General features: G+C 37.5%; 1 protein-coding gene across 15 annotated transcripts in view; it reads right to left on the reverse strand.

Annotated features, from left to right (window-relative positions):
• CADPS2 (calcium dependent secretion activator 2) overlaps positions 1-23,540 on the reverse strand; it is a 617,203-nt gene that overhangs the window by 151,469 nt on the left and 442,194 nt on the right. For 9 of the 15 annotated variants that reach the window (XM_077119365.1, XM_077119348.1, XM_077119402.1 and 6 more), the window contains 2 exons: positions 22,981-23,168; positions 13,070-13,189 (listed from right to left, as the gene is read on the reverse strand). In XM_077119365.1, coding sequence (XP_076975480.1) covers positions 13,070-13,189; positions 22,981-23,168 — 308 coding nt within the window. The remainder of the gene's footprint in view (positions 1-13,069; positions 13,190-22,980; positions 23,169-23,540) is intronic. The other 6 variants (XM_077120033.1, XM_077119865.1, XM_077119482.1 and 3 more) reach the window with 1 other exon arrangement.

Raw genomic sequence — 23,540 nt, forward strand, 5'->3', positions numbered from 1 at the left:
GACCCCAATCATATTTCCCCAGACCAGACAGGCCCATGTCTCAGGAGGAAAGAGTAGCTAGCATCAGTTTCCCTGAGGGTGAGGTCCAGCAGGTTGTCAGACACTCCTATGAATCCTCTAGATTCTATGCTTTTCCTATCCTGTTCAGCATATAGTGCCTGTCTTGGCAGTGTCCTTTGGTGCAGACTCTACCTGTCAGGGTGGTTGAGACAGACGTGAGGTACTAGGATGGCTTTAACTGCTTTTGTTTTCCAGTTCCTAGGGCCTGAATTCCTTGAAGGGGGGATTCCACTTGAGCTGGGCCTGTCCCCTTTTTCTTGGGGAAGAAAAACCCTTTAGGGATTTAGGTCCTTTCACCTGACCAGTTACTTTGTCTCTCAGAGAAGCTTGATTCTGTCCTTGCCTGAGGCAGTACTGGAATCTGAGAGTGTTTTCAGTTCTAGCTAATGAGCTGTCTAAGAAGTGAAAAAAAAAAAACACAAAAGAAGCTTTTCAGAGCTGGACCCCAGCTCCTCAGGTTTGTCAACCAAGAGCTTGAGTTGGTTAGTGGCTCTACCTATCTCCAGGCTCTACTTGCCCCCTTTTCTTGGGGTCCAGCCCTTTTCTAGTATTTTGTACTGTTCAACTGAAAAAGCCTCTGTTTTTTTTTCATCAACCTGTCCTCTCTCTGTTGGGGCAAAACTCCTAGTTCCTTTAGCTCTTATTCCAGGTTTCTCTTTGCTGGGGGCCTGTTTTCAGTAGTCAGAATTTGTTAATCAATTCTGAAATTGGAGCTTGGTTGGGCTAAGTCCTTGTGCTAGTAAGGTCTGTTTCTTTTTCCCTTGGGAACCAGCCTGCCGTGCCCATGGGGCAGGGGTGCCAGCCTCCGTGGCTTGGGGGACTTACAGTTCTGTGCGGGATCATCACTGTTCCACCTGGTCCAGATTGGTGGACACTATGTGTCTGGTCACTGATGTTCCCCCAGCAGTCATTCTGTACCACTCCTGCCTATTTACTAGTTGCTGTGGAGGACAAACTAAACACCAAATTTCACTATGGTGCCATCTTGCCCCTGTTTATCTTGAGTGATTTTTTTTTTCAAGTTATAATTTTCTAAGAAATGGTGCATTTCATCTAAATTTTCAAATGTACTGACTTTAAGCTGTTCAAGTTTTCCCCTTTATATATCTTTTGCTTTACCTGCAAATCTCTCACCTTTATGAAATATTTTTTATTTCAACGTTCTTTCAATCCATCCTATTAGAAATTTATCAGCTTATTGGTCTTTTCAAAGAGATAACTTTTGGCTTTGTTGAACTCCTCTATTGTTTCCTTGTTTTACATTTTATTAATGTTTAAAATAAACTTTATTTTAAAGTACTTTTAGATTTATGGAAACACTACACGAGTATTACAGAGTTCTCATATACCTGTTACCCTGTTTCAGTTTCTTTTAGCTTTCCCTTTATATATTCCCATAGTACATTTATTAAAACAAAGAAACCAACATTGGCACATTACTATTAAATAATTTTCAATCTTTATTTAGATTTCACCAATTCTTCCACTACTGTTCTTTTTTCTGTTCCAAGATCCAAAATCCTTTTTTCTGTTCCAGGATATTACATGTACTTGTCATGTCTCTGTTTCCTCTGATCTATGGCAATTTTTTAGTCCTTCCTTGTTTTTCATGACTTAAACTGTTTTGAAAAGAACTCGTCAGGTGCTTTGTCAGACATCTCCCTATTTGATTTGTCTGATGTATTCATGCTTAGACTGGGGTTATGCTCTTTCCATTACATCATATGAGGGAGTACTTATATGACATCACTGGTCATGTAAACAGTGACCACTTGGTTAAGGTAGTCACTTCATAGGTTTCTCTATTATAAAGATACTATTTTTCTTTTCCATACTTTATTCTTTATAAGAAGTGGGTCACCAAGTCCACTCAAGGGGAGGTGTGGGTTAAGCTCCACCTCCTGGAAAGAGGAATATCTGCATATATTATTTGAATTTCTTCTGTAAGGATGATTGGTTTCTTCTCTTTTATTTATTTATTTAATCATTTAACCATTCACTTATATCAGTATGGAGTCATGAATAGTTATTTTAATCCTGAATGTTGTGGGTTACAACTTAACTGAAGTAGCTGCAACAAAATATCCCACTTACAACGGGTTTGCACTCACAGGAATGGATTAGATTTAAGAACATTTTTTTTCTGTGGTACATACAGCTTCAAACCATCATACTTACTTTTTGTCACTACAATATGCTCTGGGCTCATCTTGTGTTTTCCTAGCCCAAGACCTAGAATCAGTCAGTCTCCAAGGAGCCTTTGTAAGAGAATGGTGTTCACAAACCATGATATGGTTGATGGATATGCTTATTGCTCTGGGGAGTCATGCTTGTAAACCTTTTCAGTGGACATAACTAGGTAATATGTTTAAATAATAGCCCACAAGTTCATCTGATAACTCTGACTCTATTCTAGTACCATAAATTTCATCTTAGCTTTCCTTTTGGCCCTTATCTATAACTTCTTTTTTTGATAATGATAGATGTGGGTCCCACCATCTATGACGTATTATTTGTTCAAGCCCAGGATACAGATAAAGCTGTTTCAGAATTTGCCAATGAGAATACAGCATTTGTATGTAGTTCCTTCAGTATTTAGGCTTACAGATTCCAGACAAAACACTGTTTTCCCAAGCTGGATAGGTCAACTTCTTTTTTACTTGCCCATCCACTTCAATGAGGTTACGTCACACAGCACAGTTAGAGCATTGGTCACAATCTGCATTTCATCCCGGGAAGTTCTGGTTGAAAGATTTTGTACTGTTTCCTTTTTCTTTTTCAAATTTGTACACAGTGAAGTTCATTCATTGCGATGTACATTTCTGGAGTTTCGAAAAATCCTCTGAGTAATATATCCACTATCTGCTAGCATACAGCATACTTCTCTCACCCTAAAGTTCCCATGTGCTTTTTTTTGAAGTCAACCATTTTATTAATTTTTGTCTTTAATTTCACTGTTTTTTTCCTTCTACTTCCTTGGGTTTATTTGGTTTTTAACTTTGTAAATTAGACGTTTAACTCACTATTAATTAACATTTCTTCTTTTCTAATATAAGTATCTGGGGCTATGAATTTCCAATTAAGCACTATTATCACTATATTTACAAATACTGATTTGAAGTATTCCATTAAAATGTATTCTAGGTGATTTTATTAGAGAGATTATTTTACAGAAAAATCATTACAAAAATACAGAGTTCCCATATATCCCCTCATGCTGTTTCTCTATTATTAAGACTTTGGTTAATAAATTAAACTTTATCTAAGAAACATTAAATTTTTAAAGAAACATTAAAAATGATAGTAAAAATAAATATTAAAATAAACTTTAGTTAATAATCATTAGCATGGCTACTTTGTTAAAAGTGATGATGCAATATTATTATATTTATATTATTAACTATAGAGTACAATAGGGTTCACTCTGTGTTGTACAGTGCAATGTGTTTTTTAAAAAATTTATTCTAGTAACATGCACATAACCTAAATTGGCCCAATTAACCACATTCAAATATATAATTTGCTGGTGTTAATTATATTCACAATGTTGTGCTGTAAACACCTCCATCCATTACCACAACTTTTCCATCACCCCTATGTTAGTTTGTAAGCTGCTGGAATGTGATATACCAAAGCTGCTGGAATGTGATATACCAGAGCTTGATGGCTTTTATAAAGGGGAATTTTAAAAGTTACAGGTTTAGAGTTCTAAGCCTATGAAAACATCCAAACCAAGGCATCCAGAGAAAGATACCTTAAGTCAAGGAAGGCAGACAGGTAACATCTCTGTCAGCTGCATAGTCACATGGCTGGTATCTGCTGGTCCCTTGCTCCTGGGCTCCACTGCTTTTAGTCTCTCTTCTGTGGGGATTCCTCACTTTGCTTCTCCAGGGCTGACCTTCATCTCTTGGCTTCCATTGGCTCTCTCCAGGTTCTGGCTTGCTTAACATCTCATGGCAATGTCTGCTGGGCTCCAAGTATCTCCAAACAACTGTGTCTCTGTCCTCCATATGTCAGCATCTGTGTCGGCTCTGTTCTGAAGTTTTTGTTGGCTCTGAGGCTTCTGTCATTTCTCTAAAGTGTTTCCCATTTTAAATACTCTAGTAATCTAATCAACACCCACCGAGAATGGGTGGTGTCATATCTCCATCTAATCAAAAGATAACACCCACAATTGGGCATGTCACATCTCCACAGAGATAAACTAATAAAATTTTTCCATTCTGCAATACTGAATCTGGATTTAGAAGAAACGGTGCCTCCACAAGATTGAATCAAGAGTAAAACATGCTTTCTCTGGGGTACCTAATGCTTTCAACCTTCAACAGAAATTCTATATCAATTAAGTATTAACTCCTATTCCCTACCCCAATCCTGGGCACTGGTAACTTATATCCTAGTTTCTGATTCCATGAATATATATATACCCTATTTCATATCAGTGAGATCAAACAATATTTGTCTTTTTGCGTCAGGCTTATCTCACTAAACATATCTTCAAGGTTCTTCCATGTTGTCACAGATGTCAGAATTTCATTCCTCTTTATGGCTGAGTAATATTCCATTGCATGGCTATAATGCATTTTGTTTACCATCCAATTGCTGATGCATATTTTGGTTGCTTCCATATTTTGGGAATTGTGAATAATACTGCTATTAAGATTGACGTGCAAAACTCTATTTGAACCTCCGCTTTCAGTTCTGCTGGGTATGTACCTAGAACTGGGATTGTTTGGTCACATGGTAATTCTATACTTAACTTTCTGAAGAATCATCAAACTTTCTTTCTCAATGGCTGCACCATATTATGTTTCCTCAACTGCGAGTTTTTATTTCTCCAAATTCTATCAAAAACATATTTCTGTGTATTTTAATAGCAGCCATTTCAGAGGGTGAGGAATGGTAATTCGTGGTTTTAATCCACATTTCCCTAATGATGTAGAACATCTTTTCATGATCTTTTGGCCATTTATATACTTCTTTGGAGAAATGTCTATCCAAGTACTTTTTCTATTTATTTATTAGGTGGTTTGTCTTTTTGTTGTTGAGTTGAATAATTTCTTTGTACAGCCAGGATATTAAATTCTTATTAGATATGTGGTTTCCAAATATTTTCTCAAATTTTGTAGTTTGTCTTTTTATTTTCATGATGAAGTTCTCTGAGCCACAACATTTTTAATATTGATGATGTCCCGTTTATCTATTTTTTTCTTTAGTTGATAATGCTTTTGGTGTAAAGTCTAAGAAACTATTATCTAATTCATGATCCTGAAGAAGCTTCCTTGTGTTTTCTTCTAGGAGACTTATAGTTTTGGTTCTTATGTTTATGTCTTCATTAATTTTGAGTTGACATTTGTATATGGTAAGAAAAAGGGGTCCACCTTAAATTTTTTGCATAAGGATATCAAATTACTTTCCCATTTGTTTAAGTGACTACTCTTTTCACACTGAGTGGACTTCACACCTTTGTCCAAATTTAATTGGCCCTTATTTCTGAACTCTCAGTTGGATTCCATTGGGCTATATGTCTGTCTATGTGACAGTTACATGCTGTTTTGATTACTGTAACATTGTAATGAGTTTTAAAATTGGAAAGTATGAGACCTCCAACTTAATAATTCTTTTTCAAGATGTGTTTGGGTATTCTGGGTCTCTTACTGTTCCATATAAATTTGAAGACTGACCTTTCTGTTTCTGCAAAGACTGATGGAATTTTGATTGGGATCATGTTGAATCTGTATATCACTTTGGGTAGAACTGAAATCTTTACAATATTTACTCTTTCAATCAATGAAATTGATTGAAATCAAGCAATGCTTGCCAGGTAGATTTATTGGTGATGAACTCCCTCAGCTTCCATATACCTGGGAATGACTTAATCTCTCCCTCATTTTTGAAAAAAAAAATTATTGCCAGCTATAAAATATTTGGTTGGTTGGTGTTTTCTTTCAGCTTTTCAATATTTCATCCAATTGCTTTCTTGCTTCCATGGTTTCTGATGAGGAATACGTCTTTAATATTATCAGGAGCCCTGTTTATAATTCATTGCTTTTCTCTTGCAACCTGCAAAACTCTCTTCTTGACCTTGACATTGGACAATCTGAGTACTATGTGGTTGTCTCTGAGTTTATGTTTGAGGTTTATTGGGTATGCATATTCATGACCATTAAATTTGGGAAGCTTTTTGTCATTATTTTTAAAAAATATTCCTTCTACCCTTCTTTTTTTCTTTCTTCTCTTTCTGAGACTTCCATAATGTGAATATTAGTACCCTTGATGGTATCTAACAGGTCTTTTAGGCTCTGTTTGTTCTTTTCAATTCTTTTTTCTTTCTGCTCCTCAGCCTGAATCATTTCAACTGTCCTTGATAGCACAATTTTTTTCTTCTGCCCCATCCAATTTGCTACTGAAACCATCTACATAATTTTTCATATCAGGTTTTTTTTTTTGTTTTTTTTCAAGTTTAGTATTTCTGTTTGGTTCTTACTGAGAATCTCAAAGAGATTCCCATATTGTTTATCTATTGTTTTTCTCATACCCTTAAGTTCTTTCTCCATGTTTTCTTTTAGCTCCTTGAGCATACTGGGGATCAATTTTTAAAAGTCTTTTAGGTAAGTCCAAAGTCCGATCTTCTTCCTTGATGGTCTGTGGATTTTTATCTTGTTCCTTCAGATGGGACATCATCTTTTTCTTTCTTTCTTTGTCTTGTAATCTTACTGTACACTGGACATTTTAATATTTGAAGGTGTTAACCCCGGGACTTTGTCCCTGAGCTTCTGTTCTTTAAATTTGTTTCCAGCTAATGATATGACAGAGATTTTCTTGAATTCCAGGAGATAATCAAAACAAACAAACCAAAGCAAAGAGTATATTTCACTGTCTTTGCAAATCAGTTCTGCTCTGGTTGGTTTAAATTTCAGAGTTTATATTACATATCAGAAGATTAGCCTGAGGCAAATGCAAAATGCAGGGTCTTCTCTGTCTTATCTGAGCATCCACAGAGTCATAGTCTGTTCCTTTTCCTGGCCTTGGCTTGGTAGAGAATTTAGGAATTCCTCATTTACAAGTTATAGGAGTTTGAGTCAATGCTCCCTAAATCCCTTTCAAATGGACTTTCACTCCTTTCTGGGTGCTCTCTTAAATCACTCAATTCAATAGTTTTTCCTCAAGCCTGTTCAACTTAATTGCTTCTCACACTGTCCCAGCTGTCTGCATGCAGCTTCTCTACCCTTAGGACAAACTCTGGGAGGGCTAGTATGAGACACTTCCTCTGGTTCAGTCTCTCAGACTTCGGCCCAAGTGAATGGCAATGACATACATGTATCCCAGTACATACAGGGGCCACTCTGCTCCATCTGGAACTGGGAAAGGGACCCACATGAGTGCAAGCTGGCTATACACAGTATTGGGGAGGGGAAGTGTAGGGGCCAGCAAGGGCACCAGGAGCATTTTCTATAGCTTTTGAAGTTGTATATTCTTGATTTAGCACATGCCCAGTTGATTCAGCATGTTAGCTCTTTTCTGTAGTATTGAGGAAGGTTACTGTCTTTCAGATTCCTCTGCCACTTTTGCCTAAGAGAGGCTGGAATAAAGTTTATCATCACAGCAGGCCCCAGTGATCTCAAATAACTGATTAAAAGCAGTGATCAGCAATCAGATAACATTCCCCAGAGTTTGGAGGTCTTTATGTCCCACCCCACTATGGGCAAGCTATACCAGGAGCCAAAGTTTCAGTCCCCACTGCTATCTGCCATGAGGCTGGTGGATGGGGAATGGTAGCCACTGCAGGGAAGGTGAAACTCACAGACCTTTACTGCAATTTACCAGCCTCTTTCTCTACTCTTCCCTGGATGCTGCAGTGTTCCACTACACTCAGGAGTTTCAAAAGAGTTAATTCAGACATTTCCTGCCAGTTCAACAATTCTTTTCATGGAGGGACTAATTCTTGGAGTTTCCTGTTCCTTCAATTTCCCACAATTCTCACCCTTTATTTCTTTATGTCTCTTTGATCCACTGTCAGTGCCTGTGATCACTGAAAGCTGCTATGTACCCTCCAAAGATCATATGCTTTTAATCCATTCCTGTGGGTGTAGACCTATTGTGGGTGGGACATTTTGATTAGGTTATTTCAGTTGAGGAGTGCCCCAGGGTGTGTGGTTTTTTCCTACTATTTTTACTGACAAATCTTCACACCCATATAGTCTATACACGGTATACAATCAGTGGCTCACAGTATCATCACATAGTTGTGTATTCATCACCATGATCATTTTTTAGAACATTTGCATCACTCCAGAAAAGGAAATAAAAGAAAAAACTAATACAGTCCATACCCCTAACCTCTCCCTCTCATTGGCAACTAGTATTTCAATCTATCCAATTTGTTTTATCCCTTATCCCCTCTATTATTTATTTACTTTTTATCCATATTTTTTTACTCATTTGTCCATATCCTGGATAAAAGGAGCTTCAGTCACACTGCAAAAGTTATATGTTTATACAGTCATCTTCAAGAAACAAGGCTACTGAAATACAGCTCAACACTTTTAGGTACTTCCCTCCAGCCACTCCAATACACCCAGGGTATGCCTTAATCTTCCTACTGGAGTCCTTCATGAAAGGATAAAAGATACAGAAAAAAAAAAAGTCCTAGAGAAGCTGAGAAAGGACACACAGGAAACAGAGAGAAAGCTATTGAAGCCAAAAGTTAGAATCAATGAAACACAGGAGAAAAGGGAGACTAGCAGGCATTGCCACATGCCTGTCCATGAGACAGAGGAGCTGAGGATCGCCGGTAGCTGGTCTTTGGGGAAAAGTGCATTGCCTGTTAATGCCTTAATCTGGACATATTTCATGGTCTCAGAACTAAATTTCTTAGGTAATAAATTCCCATTATAAAAGCCAACTCATTTCTGGTATATTGCATTTCAGCAGCTTTAGCAAACTAAAATACTGCCCTTTCTTTCAGTCTGAAGAACTCTCTATAGGATTGTTTATAGAGCAAGTTTAGTATGAAGAACTCCTTCAGGTTTTGCTTATTCCAGAATGTCTTAGCCTCGCCTGTATTTTTCAAAGACAGTCTTGCAAAATATAACATTTTTGGAAGGCAACTGCTTTTGCTCAGTACGGTAAATATTTCATCCTATTGTCTTTTTTGCCACTGTGCTGGTTTGAAAGTATGTATGTCCCCTGGAGAGGACATGTTTTAATCTAAATCCCATTTCATAGAGGGAGAATAATCCCTATTCAATATTGTATGTTTGAAACTGTAATCAGATCATCTCCCTGGAGGTGTGATTTAATCAAGAGTGGTTGTTAAACTGGATTAGGTGATGACATGTCTCTACCCATTTGGGTGGGTCTTGATTAGTTTCTGAAGTCCTATAAAAGAGGAAATATTTTGGAGAATGGAGGACATGCAGAGAGAACCAGAGAAGAATGACATGGCCACGAGAAGCAGAGAGTCCACTAGCCAGCGACCTTTGGAGATGAAGAAGGAAAATGCCTCCTGCAGAGCTTCATGAAACAGGACGCCATGAGGGAAAGCTAGTAGATGATGCCTTGCTTGCCATGTGTCCTTCCAGCCAAGAGAGAAACTGTGACTGTGTTCACCATGTGCCTTTTCACTTGAGAGAGAAACCCTGAAATTCATTGACCTTCCTGAACCAAGGTATCTTTTCCTGGATGCCTTTGATTGGACATTTCTATAGACTTGTTGTAATTGGGGCATTTTCTTGGCCTTAGAACTGTAAACTAGCTACTTATTAAATTCCCCTTTTTAAAAGCCATTCCATTTCTGGTATATTACATTCTGGCAGCTAGCAAACTAGAACCACCACCATGGTTTCTTGTGAGAAATTTGTATTTCATCTTATTGGGACTCCTTTCTAAATAAAATATTTTGTGTGTTAGTTAGATTCAGTTGTCAACTTGGCCAGGTGAGCATACCTAGTCTTGTTGCTGCGGACATGAGCCAATGGTACGTGAACCTCATCTGTTGTCCATTACATCTGTAGTTGGCTAGGAGGCGTGTCTGCTACAATGTGTGATGTTTGAATTAATTGGCTGGTGCTAAAATGAGAGAGCACAACGTAGCACAGCTAAGCAGCTCGGCATTCCTCATCTCAGCACTAGCAGCTCAGCCCAGGCCTTTGGAGATGCAGAAAGAAGTCACCCTGGGGAAAGTTGTTGGAACCCAGGGGCCTGGAGAGAAGACCAGCAGAGACCATCCTGTGCCTTCCACGTAAGAAAGAACCTCAGTGGAAAGTTAGCTGCCTTTCCTCTGAAGAACCAACAAAATAAAGCCCCTTTTATTAAAAGCCAATCCATCTCTGGTGTGTTGCATTCTGGCAGCTAGCAAACTAGAACATTTTTCTTACAGCAGCTTTCAGAACTCTATGTTAGTGGTATTCAACAGCTTGACTACTATGTGTCTGGTCATGGATCTCTTTGAGTTTATCCTGGGGTTTGGGTTTCTTGAATGTTTACATTCGTGCCTTTCATTCAGTTTGAGACATTTTGTGCCATTATTTCTTGGAATATTCGTTCTGCCTCTTTTATTTTTCTTCTCCTTCTTGGACTCTCATAATGCACATATTGTTACACTTAAGGGTTTCCAATGGTTCTTCCAGGCTCTGTTTTTTCAGAAAATTCTTTTTCTCTCTGTTCTTAAACCTGAATCATGACAGCTATATTGTATTTGAATTCACTGATCCTTCTTCTGCCAGCTCCAATCTGCTTTTTTGGGGGGGTTGGGGTGGGTGGGAGGGAGCGCATGGGCTGGAAACTGAAGCCTGGTCTCCCATATGGTAGGAGAGAATTCTACCACTGAACTACCTGTGCAATCCTTCCAATCTGCCTTTGAAATGCTCTAGGGAATTCTTCGTTTTAGTTATCATCTTCTTCAACTCCGTCTTTTTCTGCTTGGCTTCTTTTTAAAACTTCTGTTTGTTTATTGAGATAATCATAATGTTCTTTTATTATTTTCCTGATATTCTTTCATTCTTTCTCTGTGCTTTCCTTTATCTTCTTAAGCATAATGAAGATTTTATTTTTTTTTTAAATCTTGGTACATTATGGCCAATATATGGTCTTACTTGTTGATCACTTCTGAATTTTACTTTCTTTCTTTGGATGGGTCAATTGTTTCTTGCTTCTTTGTTTTGTAATCTTTTGTTGCACACTGTACATTTAATATTTTGGGATCATGTTCCTCAGTTGTCTATTGCTTAAGTCTGTATTTACCTAGTGACGCATAAAGAATTTCCTTACGTGACAGAAACTAACAAAAACAAACTACCCAATACATAAAATATCTTTTACAATCTTTGAAAATTGGCTCTCTTATGGTTCTTGAATAATTGGCTCTACATTAGCTGGTGCTCAGTTCAGGGTTTAGCCCTACAATCAAGCATATCAGACAGAGACCAGTGAGCCTGCATCGTGATCTGGACTTGTACTTGCTTATTGCCTTAAGAATCCCATTTACAGGAATTTGAATTCCCCCTCCAAACCAAGGCCATCTTCAAGGCAATGCTTTCTTCCCCCATACTGGCTATTTCATAACTCTGCCACATGGCAAGGCTCATGGTGGTGTCTGCTGGTCTCTCCCTTTTCTGCTGAGTTTTGTTGATTTCAGCTTCTTGCTTTGTGGAATTCTCTCTCTCTCTCTCATTCCATTTATAAAGTACTCCAGTAAGAGGATTAAGACCCAACCTGAATGAGGTGGGTCACATCTGCACTGAAGTAGCCTTCTGAAAGGTCCTATTCACAATGGGTTCATAGCCACAGGAATAGACCATCTCTAAGAACATTATATTTTTGGTACATATACTTCTAAATCACCAGACCACCTAATAGATTGGCACAGACATACAGGCTCCCCAGTATGCACAGAGTGCTACTCTGCTTCCTCTGCAACAGGGACGTGGACCCCCAGTGGGAGCACAGGTTGGCTCCACACTGTGTAGGCGAGGGGTTGGGGGTGGGATAGCAATGGCACCAATAGCTTCTCCTATTGTTTTAAAGCTGTGTTATCTTGACTTGTCCCTCCAACTCTTTAATGGAACTTGGCAGAAAATGGCTTTGCTAGCTTTTGCTCTTGTTTAAGGATTCTGTAGGGAATGGCATTTTTGAATCATCTTACCCCACCATTTTTGTCAACTGGAAGCCTGAAAGGTCTTGGAATCTATTTTTAACTTAATGATAAAAACGGAATCACTGATGTTCTTTGATAAGGAATATGATAAAAATTAATCTGTAATTTTGAGGGTAACTGAAAGATTACCATAGGAAGAATAAAGCAGTAGAGCAATAAATTAAGAAGTCTAGGCTAGAAAAATGAAGGTCAGAATTAGAGGAGAAACAATGGAAATGGAAAAAAGAGAGAGAAATTTGAGGGGCATTATGAGACAGATTATTTACTTTGCCAACATACTGGCTCCAGAACATAAATAATAGGGATGTGTCAAAATGAATAAGATGAGATAACATAGGAAGATGGTGAAGTAGGGAGCTCTAGAACTCATTCTTTCCCCTAGACAACTATTAAACAGGCTGGAACTATCTGAAAAAGCTGTTTTGAAACTCCAGAGATCAGGAGAATACAATACAGCATCTAAGGAAGAGCTAGAGGAAGAGGGTAGCAAATTACATACCAGTAAATTGTGCTTCCTGTGTGGTGATGACTGGCACCACCATGGCAGGATGCCAAGAGGACAAGCACCTGGTTAGCTTAGGACAAGCACCTGGTTAGCTTACTGGTTGCAGAAAGTGACATAAAATTCCTCTTTCCCAAGACAAGGTATGGGCATGGCCAATCACTGATCATGGCTTTTGATTAGGGGCTTTTCATTGCAGGGGCCCACTGTTAAAGATGCTACCTTCCTTGGGGCCACAGTTAGTTGAAGGGCTGCATTTGGTGGGCAAGTGAAGGAAGGTCTGATTTAGGGAGACAGAAGAATTTCCCAGCACCCTTCCTGTCCCCTCCTCAGGGCATTTTAGAGCCTACCTGTGTCCCCTTCGTGGCTCCCTGGCCCCCTGGCCTTGTCTTGGCTGGGAAAAACTGACTTGGGAAACTTCCCTCCTGGGTGCCCCATCACCAAGAATTTGCCTTCCAGGTGAAAGCAACCTGAAGTAATGAAAAGAATATAAACATCTATAGAGGCAGACAGCTTGGGGCAAAAGCTTGTCTACTTTAAACACCTGGGAGAGGGAGGTCCCTCTCATGGGAAATAGAGGGGACATTCAAACTCTGCTAAATGCAGGTAGTCCAAAACAACCAAAAAGCACAAACCAAGGACAAGACCCAGGGTCAGAAAAGACAGGGAAGGCTCTGCACATTGCATTCGCCTGGGCCAGAACTTTCTGACAGGAGGGATGAAGTCGAGGAAATCTCTGTCTTATCACCAGCTGGCTACAAACTCAAAGAACAGATATCTCAGGTAATAGATCCCAGAGTTAACATTTTAAATTTTGAAAATGTATGGTATGCAACAAAACAGAACAAGACAAACAAGTACAGGAAGTAATGGTCAATCTAAAGGAAAAGGAAAAAAATTCCAGAAAACAAAAAGGAAGAAGATGAGAATGTGGATATAATGAACAAATGCTTTTTATTTTCCTAGTATGATTCGTTACTTTTTGCTGGCATCTAGGCATTTAATTACCTTAATTAGTTTATTCTGGAGATTGTATTCACTTTTTCTTTCCCTAGGATTTTCTTGCTGGATGACTTGGCTGTCTGTCTGCTCTTTGACATTCAGTTCAGCTTATTCTAGACCTCTAGCTTAGGTTTTGTTTAATAGATCAGAATTTTTCAGTTCTTGTTTTTTTGTTTCTTGCCCTGCCTGTATGGTGCCTTTCCCCCACCCCTTACGAGGGTCTACTTAGGTATTATAGACTCCAGTCAGATTTTCCCAGACCACACTGGTCACCTCGCTGGAGGAAAGAGTCACCTGCGTCAGTTTTCCCTGAGGGTGAGACCCAGTAGATTAAAACGCTTTCCTATGAAGTCTCTGGACTTTGCGTTTTTCCTGTCTTGCCCCAAATGTGGCGCTTTTCTGCCAGCAGGTCCCACCAGCATAAGGTGATGTGGTACCTTTAACCTTTAACTTCAGCAGACTCTCCCTGCTGGAGGCGTGGTGGAGACAGAGGAGAGGTTGTAGGCTGGCTTTAATCGTTTCCCTTTTCCAGACCCTGGGGTCTGAATTCCTTGAGGGAGGGATTCTACCTGAGCTGGGCCCCACCCCTCTCCTGGGGAAGGCACAGGCTCCAGAGAAGCTCTCAAACAGGCTTATTTCCGCCTATGCCTGGGGCAGTGGAGCCCGAGAAGCCTTGCAGCTGTATCCAAAGAGTAATCAATCCATAGAAACATAGCCACAAAAGAGAAAAAGAAAAATCCTTTTCAGAGTAGGACCCCATTCCTCGGGTTTGCCAATCAAGATCTTAAGTTGGTACAAGTTCTGTGTATCTCCAGGTCCTATGTGCCCCCTCCTTTCCTGCAAGGCCCAGACCATTTCAGATCCAAAATAACCTGTTTTTTTTCTTTTTTCGTCAGCCTTGTCACCCTCAGTGCAGGGGCAAAAATCAGTGACCTCTGCTTTTACTTGAGGTTCAGCTGAGCTGGGGGGCTATTTTTAGAAGTCAGAATTTGTTAATTAATTCCACAATTGTGCTCAGCCCCTGCTGCTAGGAAAGTCTTTTTCCTTTCTCCTCTGGGAAGCAGCTTGTGGGGGAGGGGCGCCAGCTGCCATGGCTTGGGGTTTCATGGTTCTGGGGGGGCTCACAGCCAGTCCAGCTGGTCCAGAGTGGGGTACACTGTGTGTCTGGTCACTAACGTGGCCCCAGCAGTTGTTCTGTACTATTTCTGGCTATTTACTAGCTGCTCTGGAGGACGAACTAAATCCCACACCTCGCTAAGCCACCATCTTGGATCTGAACAAATGCTTTGTAAAAATAATTTAAAAAATGCTCAAGGTGAGAAGGAAAGTACAGAGAAAGACCTAAAGGATATCAGGAAAACAATGAGTAATCAGAAATCACAGTAAACAGACAAATTTTAAGAAGTTGTCAAACATAATTGTTGGAGTTGAAGACCACAATAATTGAAATGAAAAAAATGCCCAGGAGAGTTTCAACAGCAGATTGGAGCTGGCAGAAGAAAAAATCAGCAAACTCAAAAACAAGACAATTGAAATGAGACATTCTGAGGAGCAGAAAGAAAAAGGAATTTTAAAAAGTAAAAATAGCTTAAGACCCTTCTAGGGCACCATCAAGTGTACCAATATATGCATTATTGAATTCCAGAAGGAGAAGAAAGGCACAGAAAGGATATTAAAAGAAATAATGATAAAGAACATCCAAAATTTAGCAAAAGACATGAATAAGTACATCCAAGAAGGCTAGAAAACATCAAACAGGATAAACATGAAAAAAAATACACCCCATCATATAATGATCAAACAATAGAAGGCAAAGGACAAGGAAAGAGTTTTGAAGCTTCAAGAGTAAAGTGAAATATTATGTACAAGGGAGTTCCAATTATTTTAAGTGCCAATTTCTTATCAGAAACAATGGAGGCAAGAAGGCAAGTGGGCTGAATACTTAAAGTGCTGAAAGATAACAACTTCCAACCAAGAATTTTATATTCAATGAGACTCTCTTTCAAAAAGCGGGGAGAGAGAAGACATTCTCAGATAAACAAAAACTGAGGGAGTTCATCACCACTAGATCTGCCCTACAAGAAATGCTCAAGGGAGTTCATGAGACTGAAAAGAAAGGACACAAGACAGTGGTTCAAAGTAACATGAAGAAATAAAGACCTAGGTGACTATTTGTATAACTATAAATACCACTATTATTGTATGGTATGTAACTCCACTTCTTATTTCCTATAGGTACTAAAATGCAAATGCATAAAAAGTAATGATAAACCTACAGTTTTGGACATACAATGTAAAAAGATAAGTTAACAAGCACAAAAAAATGGTGGGGGGACAGAGGGGTAAAGGAAAAGTGTATGTGTATACTATTGAAGTTAAGTTGGTAGAAACCTTAATATGATTGTTAACTCCATAGTAACTACAGGAAAAGATATGAAATAATATATTTAGATAAAAAGTAAAGGCATTCAATGTGGCACAACACAAGAAATCAAATCATTATAAAGTAGGTATTAGTGGAATTACTGAGGGATTAAAAAAAGTAAATGACCGGGGGTGTGAGGGTAGTTCAGTGGTAGAATTCTCGCCTGCCACGTGGGAGACTTGGGTTCGATTTTCGGCCCGTGCACTTCTCAAACAAACAATGAAACCAACAAAACAAACAAACAAAAAGTTCAACAAATGGTGCTGTAATAATGGAATACTCACATGGAAAAAGAATGAAACGTGACTCTGCTACACAGCATACCAAAAAAAATAATAATAAATAAAAGTAAATGACTGACAAAGGCTAAACAGCAAAATGGCAGAAGAAAGTCCTGTATTTATCAGTTGTGACTTTAAATGTAAATGGATAAACTATGCAGTCACAAGACAGAGAGTTGCAGATTGGATAAAAAATAGCATGTCCTGACTATATGTTGCTTGCAAGTGACTCATCTTAAATTCAAAGATAAAAGTAGGTGAAAATGAAGGGATTGAAAAAAAAAAAAAGAAAGTGAAGGGATGGAATAAAATATGCCTGCAGGAAGTAAATAAAATGAGCTGAGGTAGGTATACTAACATTAGAAAAATATACTTTAAGTTAAAAATAGCTATGAGAGACAGTATATATGGTCATTATATACTGATAAAGAGGTCAATTCAACAAGAAGATGTAAGAAATGTAATTACATATGTACCTAACAGCAGAGCTCTAAAATACACGAAGAAAATATTGACAAATTTGAGGGTAGAAATTGATGGTTCTACATTAACAGCGGGACATATTAATTTAGCACATTCACTGATAGAACATCTGGTCAGAAGATCACTAAAGAATATAAGATTTGGATGATACCCTAAACAATGTAGACCTAACAGATATATATAGAACACTTCCAACCACTAAAGAATATATCTTCTTTAGTGCATATGGATAATTCTTCAGGACAGAACATACGTTAAGTCAAAAAACAAGTCTCAATAAATTAAAAAATAATGAAATCATACAATGTATCTTCTCTGACCACAGTGATATGAAGCTAGTAGTTAATAATGGAAGGAGAAATGGAAAACTCATAAATATGTGGAAATTAAACAACATACTCTCAAAGAACCAAAGGGTTAAAGAGGAAATGTCTTGAGGGAAATGAAAATACAGCATACCAAAATTTAAGGGAGGCATCAAAGGCAGTGCTCAAAGGCAAATTTGTAGCTCTAATTTGTAGCTCTTAAAACTTTGTTTACATTTAAAAACAAAAGACTTCAAATCAAAGACCTAACTTCAAAGCTGCAAGAACTGAAAAAGTAAACAAACAAACTCAAGTGTGCAGAAGGAAGGAAATAAAAAGATTAGAGTACAGATAAATGAAACAAGAACAAAAACAAAAATATGATAGTCAACAAAATGAAAAGTTGATTCTTTGAAAAGATCAATAAAATTGACAAAACTTTAGCTACATTGGCAAATAAAAAGAGAGGGTACAAATAACAAAAGTCACAAATGAGAAGGGGACTATCACTACTTACCTTGCTGAAATAAAAAGGATTATAAAATGATACTGTGAACAACTGTATGCCAATAAATTAGATAACCCAGATGAAATGGACAAATTCTTAGAAACACACAAACTACTTACACCGATTCAAGAAGAAACGGAAGCTCTCCACAAACCAATTACTAGTAAAGAGCTTGAATCAGTAAATAAAAAATCTCCCAACAAAGAAAAGCACAATGAGATGGTCTTGCCGGGAAATTTGAACAAACATTCCAAGAAGACTTAACTCCAACTCTGCTTAAACTCTTACAAAAATTGAAGAGGAGGGAATACTGCCTAATTCATTCTATGAGGCCATTATCCTTGTACCAAAGCCAGATAAAGACACTACAAGAAAAATTACAGATCAATATTTCTTAAAATAACAGATGCAAAACCGTCTACAAAATACTAGCAAACCAAATTCAATAGCACATTAAAACAACTGTACACCACGATTAAGCAAAGCAGGATGTATCCCTGATATGTAAGTATGGCTTAACATAAGAAAACTAATTAATGTACTACACCACATTAACAGAACAAACAGAAAAAGATTGCATTATCATCTCAATTGATGCATTAAAGATATCTGAAAAAATCCAGCACCTCTTTTTGATAAAAACACTATAAAAATAGGAATAGAAGGAAACTTCCTCAAAATGATAAAGAACATATCTAAAATACAGCAGCTGACATCCTACTTAATGGTGAAAAACTGAAAGCTTTCCCTCTAAGATAAGAAACAAGATAAGAATGCCCACTGTTAACCACTGTTATTCACCTTTCATTGCAGTTAGGGAAGAAAAAGAAAGAAAAGACATTCAAATCAGAAGGAAAGGAGTAAAACCTTCTCCATTTGCAGATGCCTTGATCCTATATACAAAAAATCCTGAAAAATCCACAACAAAGCTCCTCTAACTAATACATGAATTCAGCAAAGTGGCCGGTTACAGGATTAACATCTCAAAATCAGTGGCATTTCTATACACCAGCAATGAACAATCAGAAGAAATTAAGAAAAAAAAACTCCATTTACAATGGTAATGAAAATAATCAAATATCTAGGAGTAAATCTGGCCAAGGATGTAAAGGACTTGTACACAGAAAACCATAAACCATTGCTAAAAGAAATCAAAGTATTTCTAAATTAATGGAAGGAAATTCTGTGTTCATGTATTTCAAGACTAAATAGTGTTAAGATGTAAATCCTACCCAAAGTGATTTATAGATTCAATTCAATCCCAATAAAAATCCTAACAACCTTCTTTGCAGAAATGGAAAGGCTAATCATAAAATTTATATGGAAGGGTAAGAGGCCCTGAATATCTAAAGCCATGTTGAAAAAGAAGATGAAATTGAAGACTCATAGTTCCTGATCTTAAAACTTATTACAAAGTCACAATAACCAAAACAGCATGGTACTGGCACAAGTACAGATTATAGATCAATGGAATAGAATTGAGAGCTCAGAAATTAACCATCAACTTTATGGCCAAGTGATTTTTTTTTTCTTTTAGTTTATTTTTTTGCCAAATGATTTTTGACAATGTGGCAAAGACTGCGCTATTTGGAAAGAGTAGTCTCTGCAACAAATCATGCTGGGAAAACTCAATCTCTATTTGCAAAAAGAAGAAAGGTGGACCCCTACCTCACATTTTATACAAAAAGCAACTAAAAATGGATCAAAGTCCTAAACATAAGAGCTAGACCTACAAGAAAATGTAGGGAGGCATCTTCAGGAGCTTGTGTAGGCAATGGTTTCTGAGACTTTATACTCAAAACACAAACAACAAAAGATAAAGAAGATATATCGTACCTCAACAAAATTAAAAACTTTTGCACCTCAAAGGACTTCATCATGAAAGTAAAACAAAACCCTATACAATGGGAGAAAATACTTGGAAGCCAACTAATCCAATAAAGGTTTAATATTCAGAATAGATAAAGAAATCCTTCAACTTAATAAAATGACAGATAACCCGATTAGAAAATGGGTAAAATACTTGAATTGTCATCTCTCCAAAATGAGCAGAGAGCACATGAAAAGATGCTCAACATAATTAGTCATCAGGATAATACAAATCAAAATCAAGAGATACCATTTCACAATCATTTGCATGACTGCTATTAAAAAAAATCAAATGGAAAATTACAAGTGTTGGAGAGAAGTAGGAGCAACATGAATACTCATTCATCAATGTGGAAATGTAAAATGGTACAGCTGCTGTGGAATACAGCAGTTCCTCAGAAAGTTAAGTACAGAATTACTAAAATGGTCCAGGAATCCTACTACTAAATATGTATCCAAAAGAGTTGAAAACAAGGACAGAAGAGATTATTTGCAAATGGATATTCATAGTGGCATGTGATGATTTGGAACAGTATGTGCCCTGGAAAAACACATTCTTAAAGTTGACCCATTCCTGTGGGTGTGAACTCATTGTCAGTATGACCTGACAAGGCTGTCTCGGTTAATGCATGACCCCCCCTCAACTGGAATGGGTCTAAATCTTATTACCGTAGTCCTTTAAAAGAGAATGAAATCCAGATGAAGAGAGAGAAAGCTATGGAAGTAAGAAACCGAATTCAATAAAATTGGAAGAGAAAGGAGAAACCAGGAGATGCTGCCATCTGCCTTACCATGTGACAGAGGATCCAAGGCTCATGGCAGAAAGTTTTTGGGAAGAAAGCATCACCTTGAAGAAGTCTTAATTTGAATATTTTCCTAGCCTAAAAACCATGAATGAATAAATTTCCAGTGTTTAACCTGAACCATTTCGTAATATTTGCTTTGTGCAGTCTAGGAAACTAAAACCAGGCATTTTCACAATTGCGAAAGTTGGAAGCAACCCAAGTGTCCATCTGATCAGTGGATAAACAAATGTGGTATACACATAGAATGGAATATTATTCAGTCATAAAAAGGAATAAGTTCTCATTTGACAAAAATGGATGAGCCTTGAAGACATCATATTGAGTGAAATAAGCCAGGAACAAAAAGGCAACAATTGTATGGTCTCACTGACAGGAAATAATTAGAATAAGCAACTTATGGAGTCGGAATTTAGAACGCAGGTTTCCCCAGGGTGGGGATGAGGAATGGGAAGTTAGGGCTTAAAATGTATGGCATTCCTCTTTCAAATGATGGAAATGTTCTGTTAAAGGATGTTGGTGATGGTAGTACAACACTGTGAATGCAATTAAGATCACTGAAATATATAAATGAATCTGGTCAAAAAGGGAAATGTTAGCTTGTATATATGGTTACAGAACAAAAAATTAAAAAGAATCCATGTAACTGGACCATATAAACAATGCATTTTAAGTTATACATGGATTATAGTTGATAGTACAAAGATAAAAATGAACTTTCATTGATTGTAACAAATATTCCACACCAATGCAAGATGTTATAATAGGATGATTTATAGGAATAGGGCATTTTATGCATAATTGTTCTGTAAACACAGAACTTGTCTAAAGAAAAAAATGAACAAGGCAATAATGGAAGGTATATTAATAGGAATAATGAACTCATTCACTAATTCATAATTAACTTACTGAATACTTGCTTTGTGACAGGAGTGTTACATTGTTCCAGGCACCCTGCTAGATGGTGAAAGAGGTATGGGATCTAATTTATTGAGATGATCAAATTGATTTTATACATGCAGAGGATTGTATAGTGCAGAGTTAAAGTGCCTGCAGAACAATCAAGGTGCCAATTGGAAATAGAGATTTGCAGCTGAGGAGAACAATTGCGTTAGAATTATCTGTAAATAGAAAGGTCATATGAAGCTGTGGAAGACAAAATTACTAAATTAGAAAAATATCCAGAAAGGAGAGAAATTCAAGAACAGATGTGGGAAAATCACTACACTGTACTAGTGTACAGTGAAACTAGTAGCAAAAAGATAGTCAAAGAAAAAGGAGAACCTAGGTAGTACTGGAAAATAAGCTGCATTTTAAGAAGCACCAGGTCTTGAATATTCCACAGCATTAATGTTCCAAAGAGAGTGAGGAGGATGAAGCCTCAGAAAGGCTAACAGATTAGGACATTAGAAAATTCATCTCAAGAAGCCCCACCAGCAAGTGAGGAGTTAGAAGCCAGATGGGAGGACTCATGAGAGAAATTTGGTTGGGAAGATAAAGAGAACAACAGAATATTGGCCTGACAGCGTAACAATGTTAAAGAAAATGTAAGCTAACAATTTACATTATTTTGAACACTCACGTGCTAGGCACTGTTTAAATGCTTAACATATATTAACTCATTTAATTATCATCATAATTTATGATTTATGAAAGAGATGCTGTTTTACATCTTTATTATAGATGAGGAAGCCGAGACACAAATAGATGAAGAAATCCATCCGATGTCACACAGGTAATAATTTGAATGTAGGTGGTTTGACTTCAGAATCCCTCGACCATTATGCTATATTTTGAGGCTAAGTCAAGCTTACATCGGTTTGTGGGAAGAAAGAAAGGAAGTATAAAGAGGCAGCGATGGAGCAATGGTTGAATCAAGGTAAAAAAGGGATGGAATCAGGGGCAATTTGAGGAGCCATGGCAAAGGTTCCTTGGAGACAAGATTAAGAAAAGCAAGAGGGAATGACATGGAGAGACTTTAAGTCCACAGGTGCTTGGCTGTAGGGGCCGACCTCAGATGATATTTTTCCATCTTGGTAAAGAAAGAGGTGAGGTTACTAGCTGAGAATCTAGAGTAGGCTTACAGAAAAGGGAATACTTTTTCTGAAAGTGTAGATTATGGAAGAGGTTGGGCAGAGATGACGTAAATCCTATTATTTATCTCACATTATCAATGAAAGTTTATTTCACAGTAGAAAAGCAAGGATCATTAAGTATACACAAGCATATCAACAAACCCCACTGGACATACACGTGATTCAAAAGAGAAATACATACTGACCCTTGTGCTGTAAAGAACACAGTACTAAGTAGTACATATGGACTTAAATGAAGCTTCTAACCTCATATATATTGTCTATCTGTTTTTCTCCCTTTCAAGTAGCTTTAACGGCAAAAAGAAACCTAAAGTATAACCATCCTAAATCAAAAGCACAGTATTGTACATTTTTCCTATGTGGAATTTTTCTCTCTTGTGAGAAGTGTTTGCTATTTAAAATCTGTTACTAGGTGATAATGGCAAAGCACATTTTCTCTCTCTTCCCAAGTCAACCCTGCACATTTCACTGTGTTTGCAAGTAAAATACCTGTTGCCGTGAACATGAGAGGCGCAGAATGCAAAGCTGTAATGGAGCAGGGTTGGGTCAATGACAGCACCATTTTCTGAATGTTCCATCAGTTCTGTAAGGTAGCAGAGATGTCTGTGACAGCCTCTCACACCATAACGGGCACAGTATTCATCTAATACAAAGACTTGGCCAGGGCTAAACCAACCCTGCAAAAGAAAAAAAAAATAGTTTTTTTTTTCCTTTCTATACTAAGATTTTATGTTCTGTAGGCATGTTTAGGCAGGGCAAGCAGAGGCTGCATGAAAGTGTTTTTTGAAATTTACTTTACTAGTGGGATATTTTCATATACCATATGAAATTTATTTCATATTATTTTCAGAAGAGCGCATGTCATTAATTTTGGAACTGATTTGGGGACCTGTCAATCTAATGCTATTCTTTTTTTATTGCCACTAAAGCATGGACAATTTGTTCTCTATTGTCATTCAAAATTAGTCATACTTTTTCATATTATCTAAATTGTCAGTGATAAAGACTGACATTTCAAAAACCTTCACGGTCTATGAATCAATTAAAAA

This window comes from Tamandua tetradactyla, chromosome 1 (assembly GCF_023851605.1).
Source record: "Tamandua tetradactyla isolate mTamTet1 chromosome 1, mTamTet1.pri, whole genome shotgun sequence".
Lineage (NCBI taxonomy): Eukaryota > Metazoa > Chordata > Mammalia > Pilosa > Myrmecophagidae > Tamandua > Tamandua tetradactyla.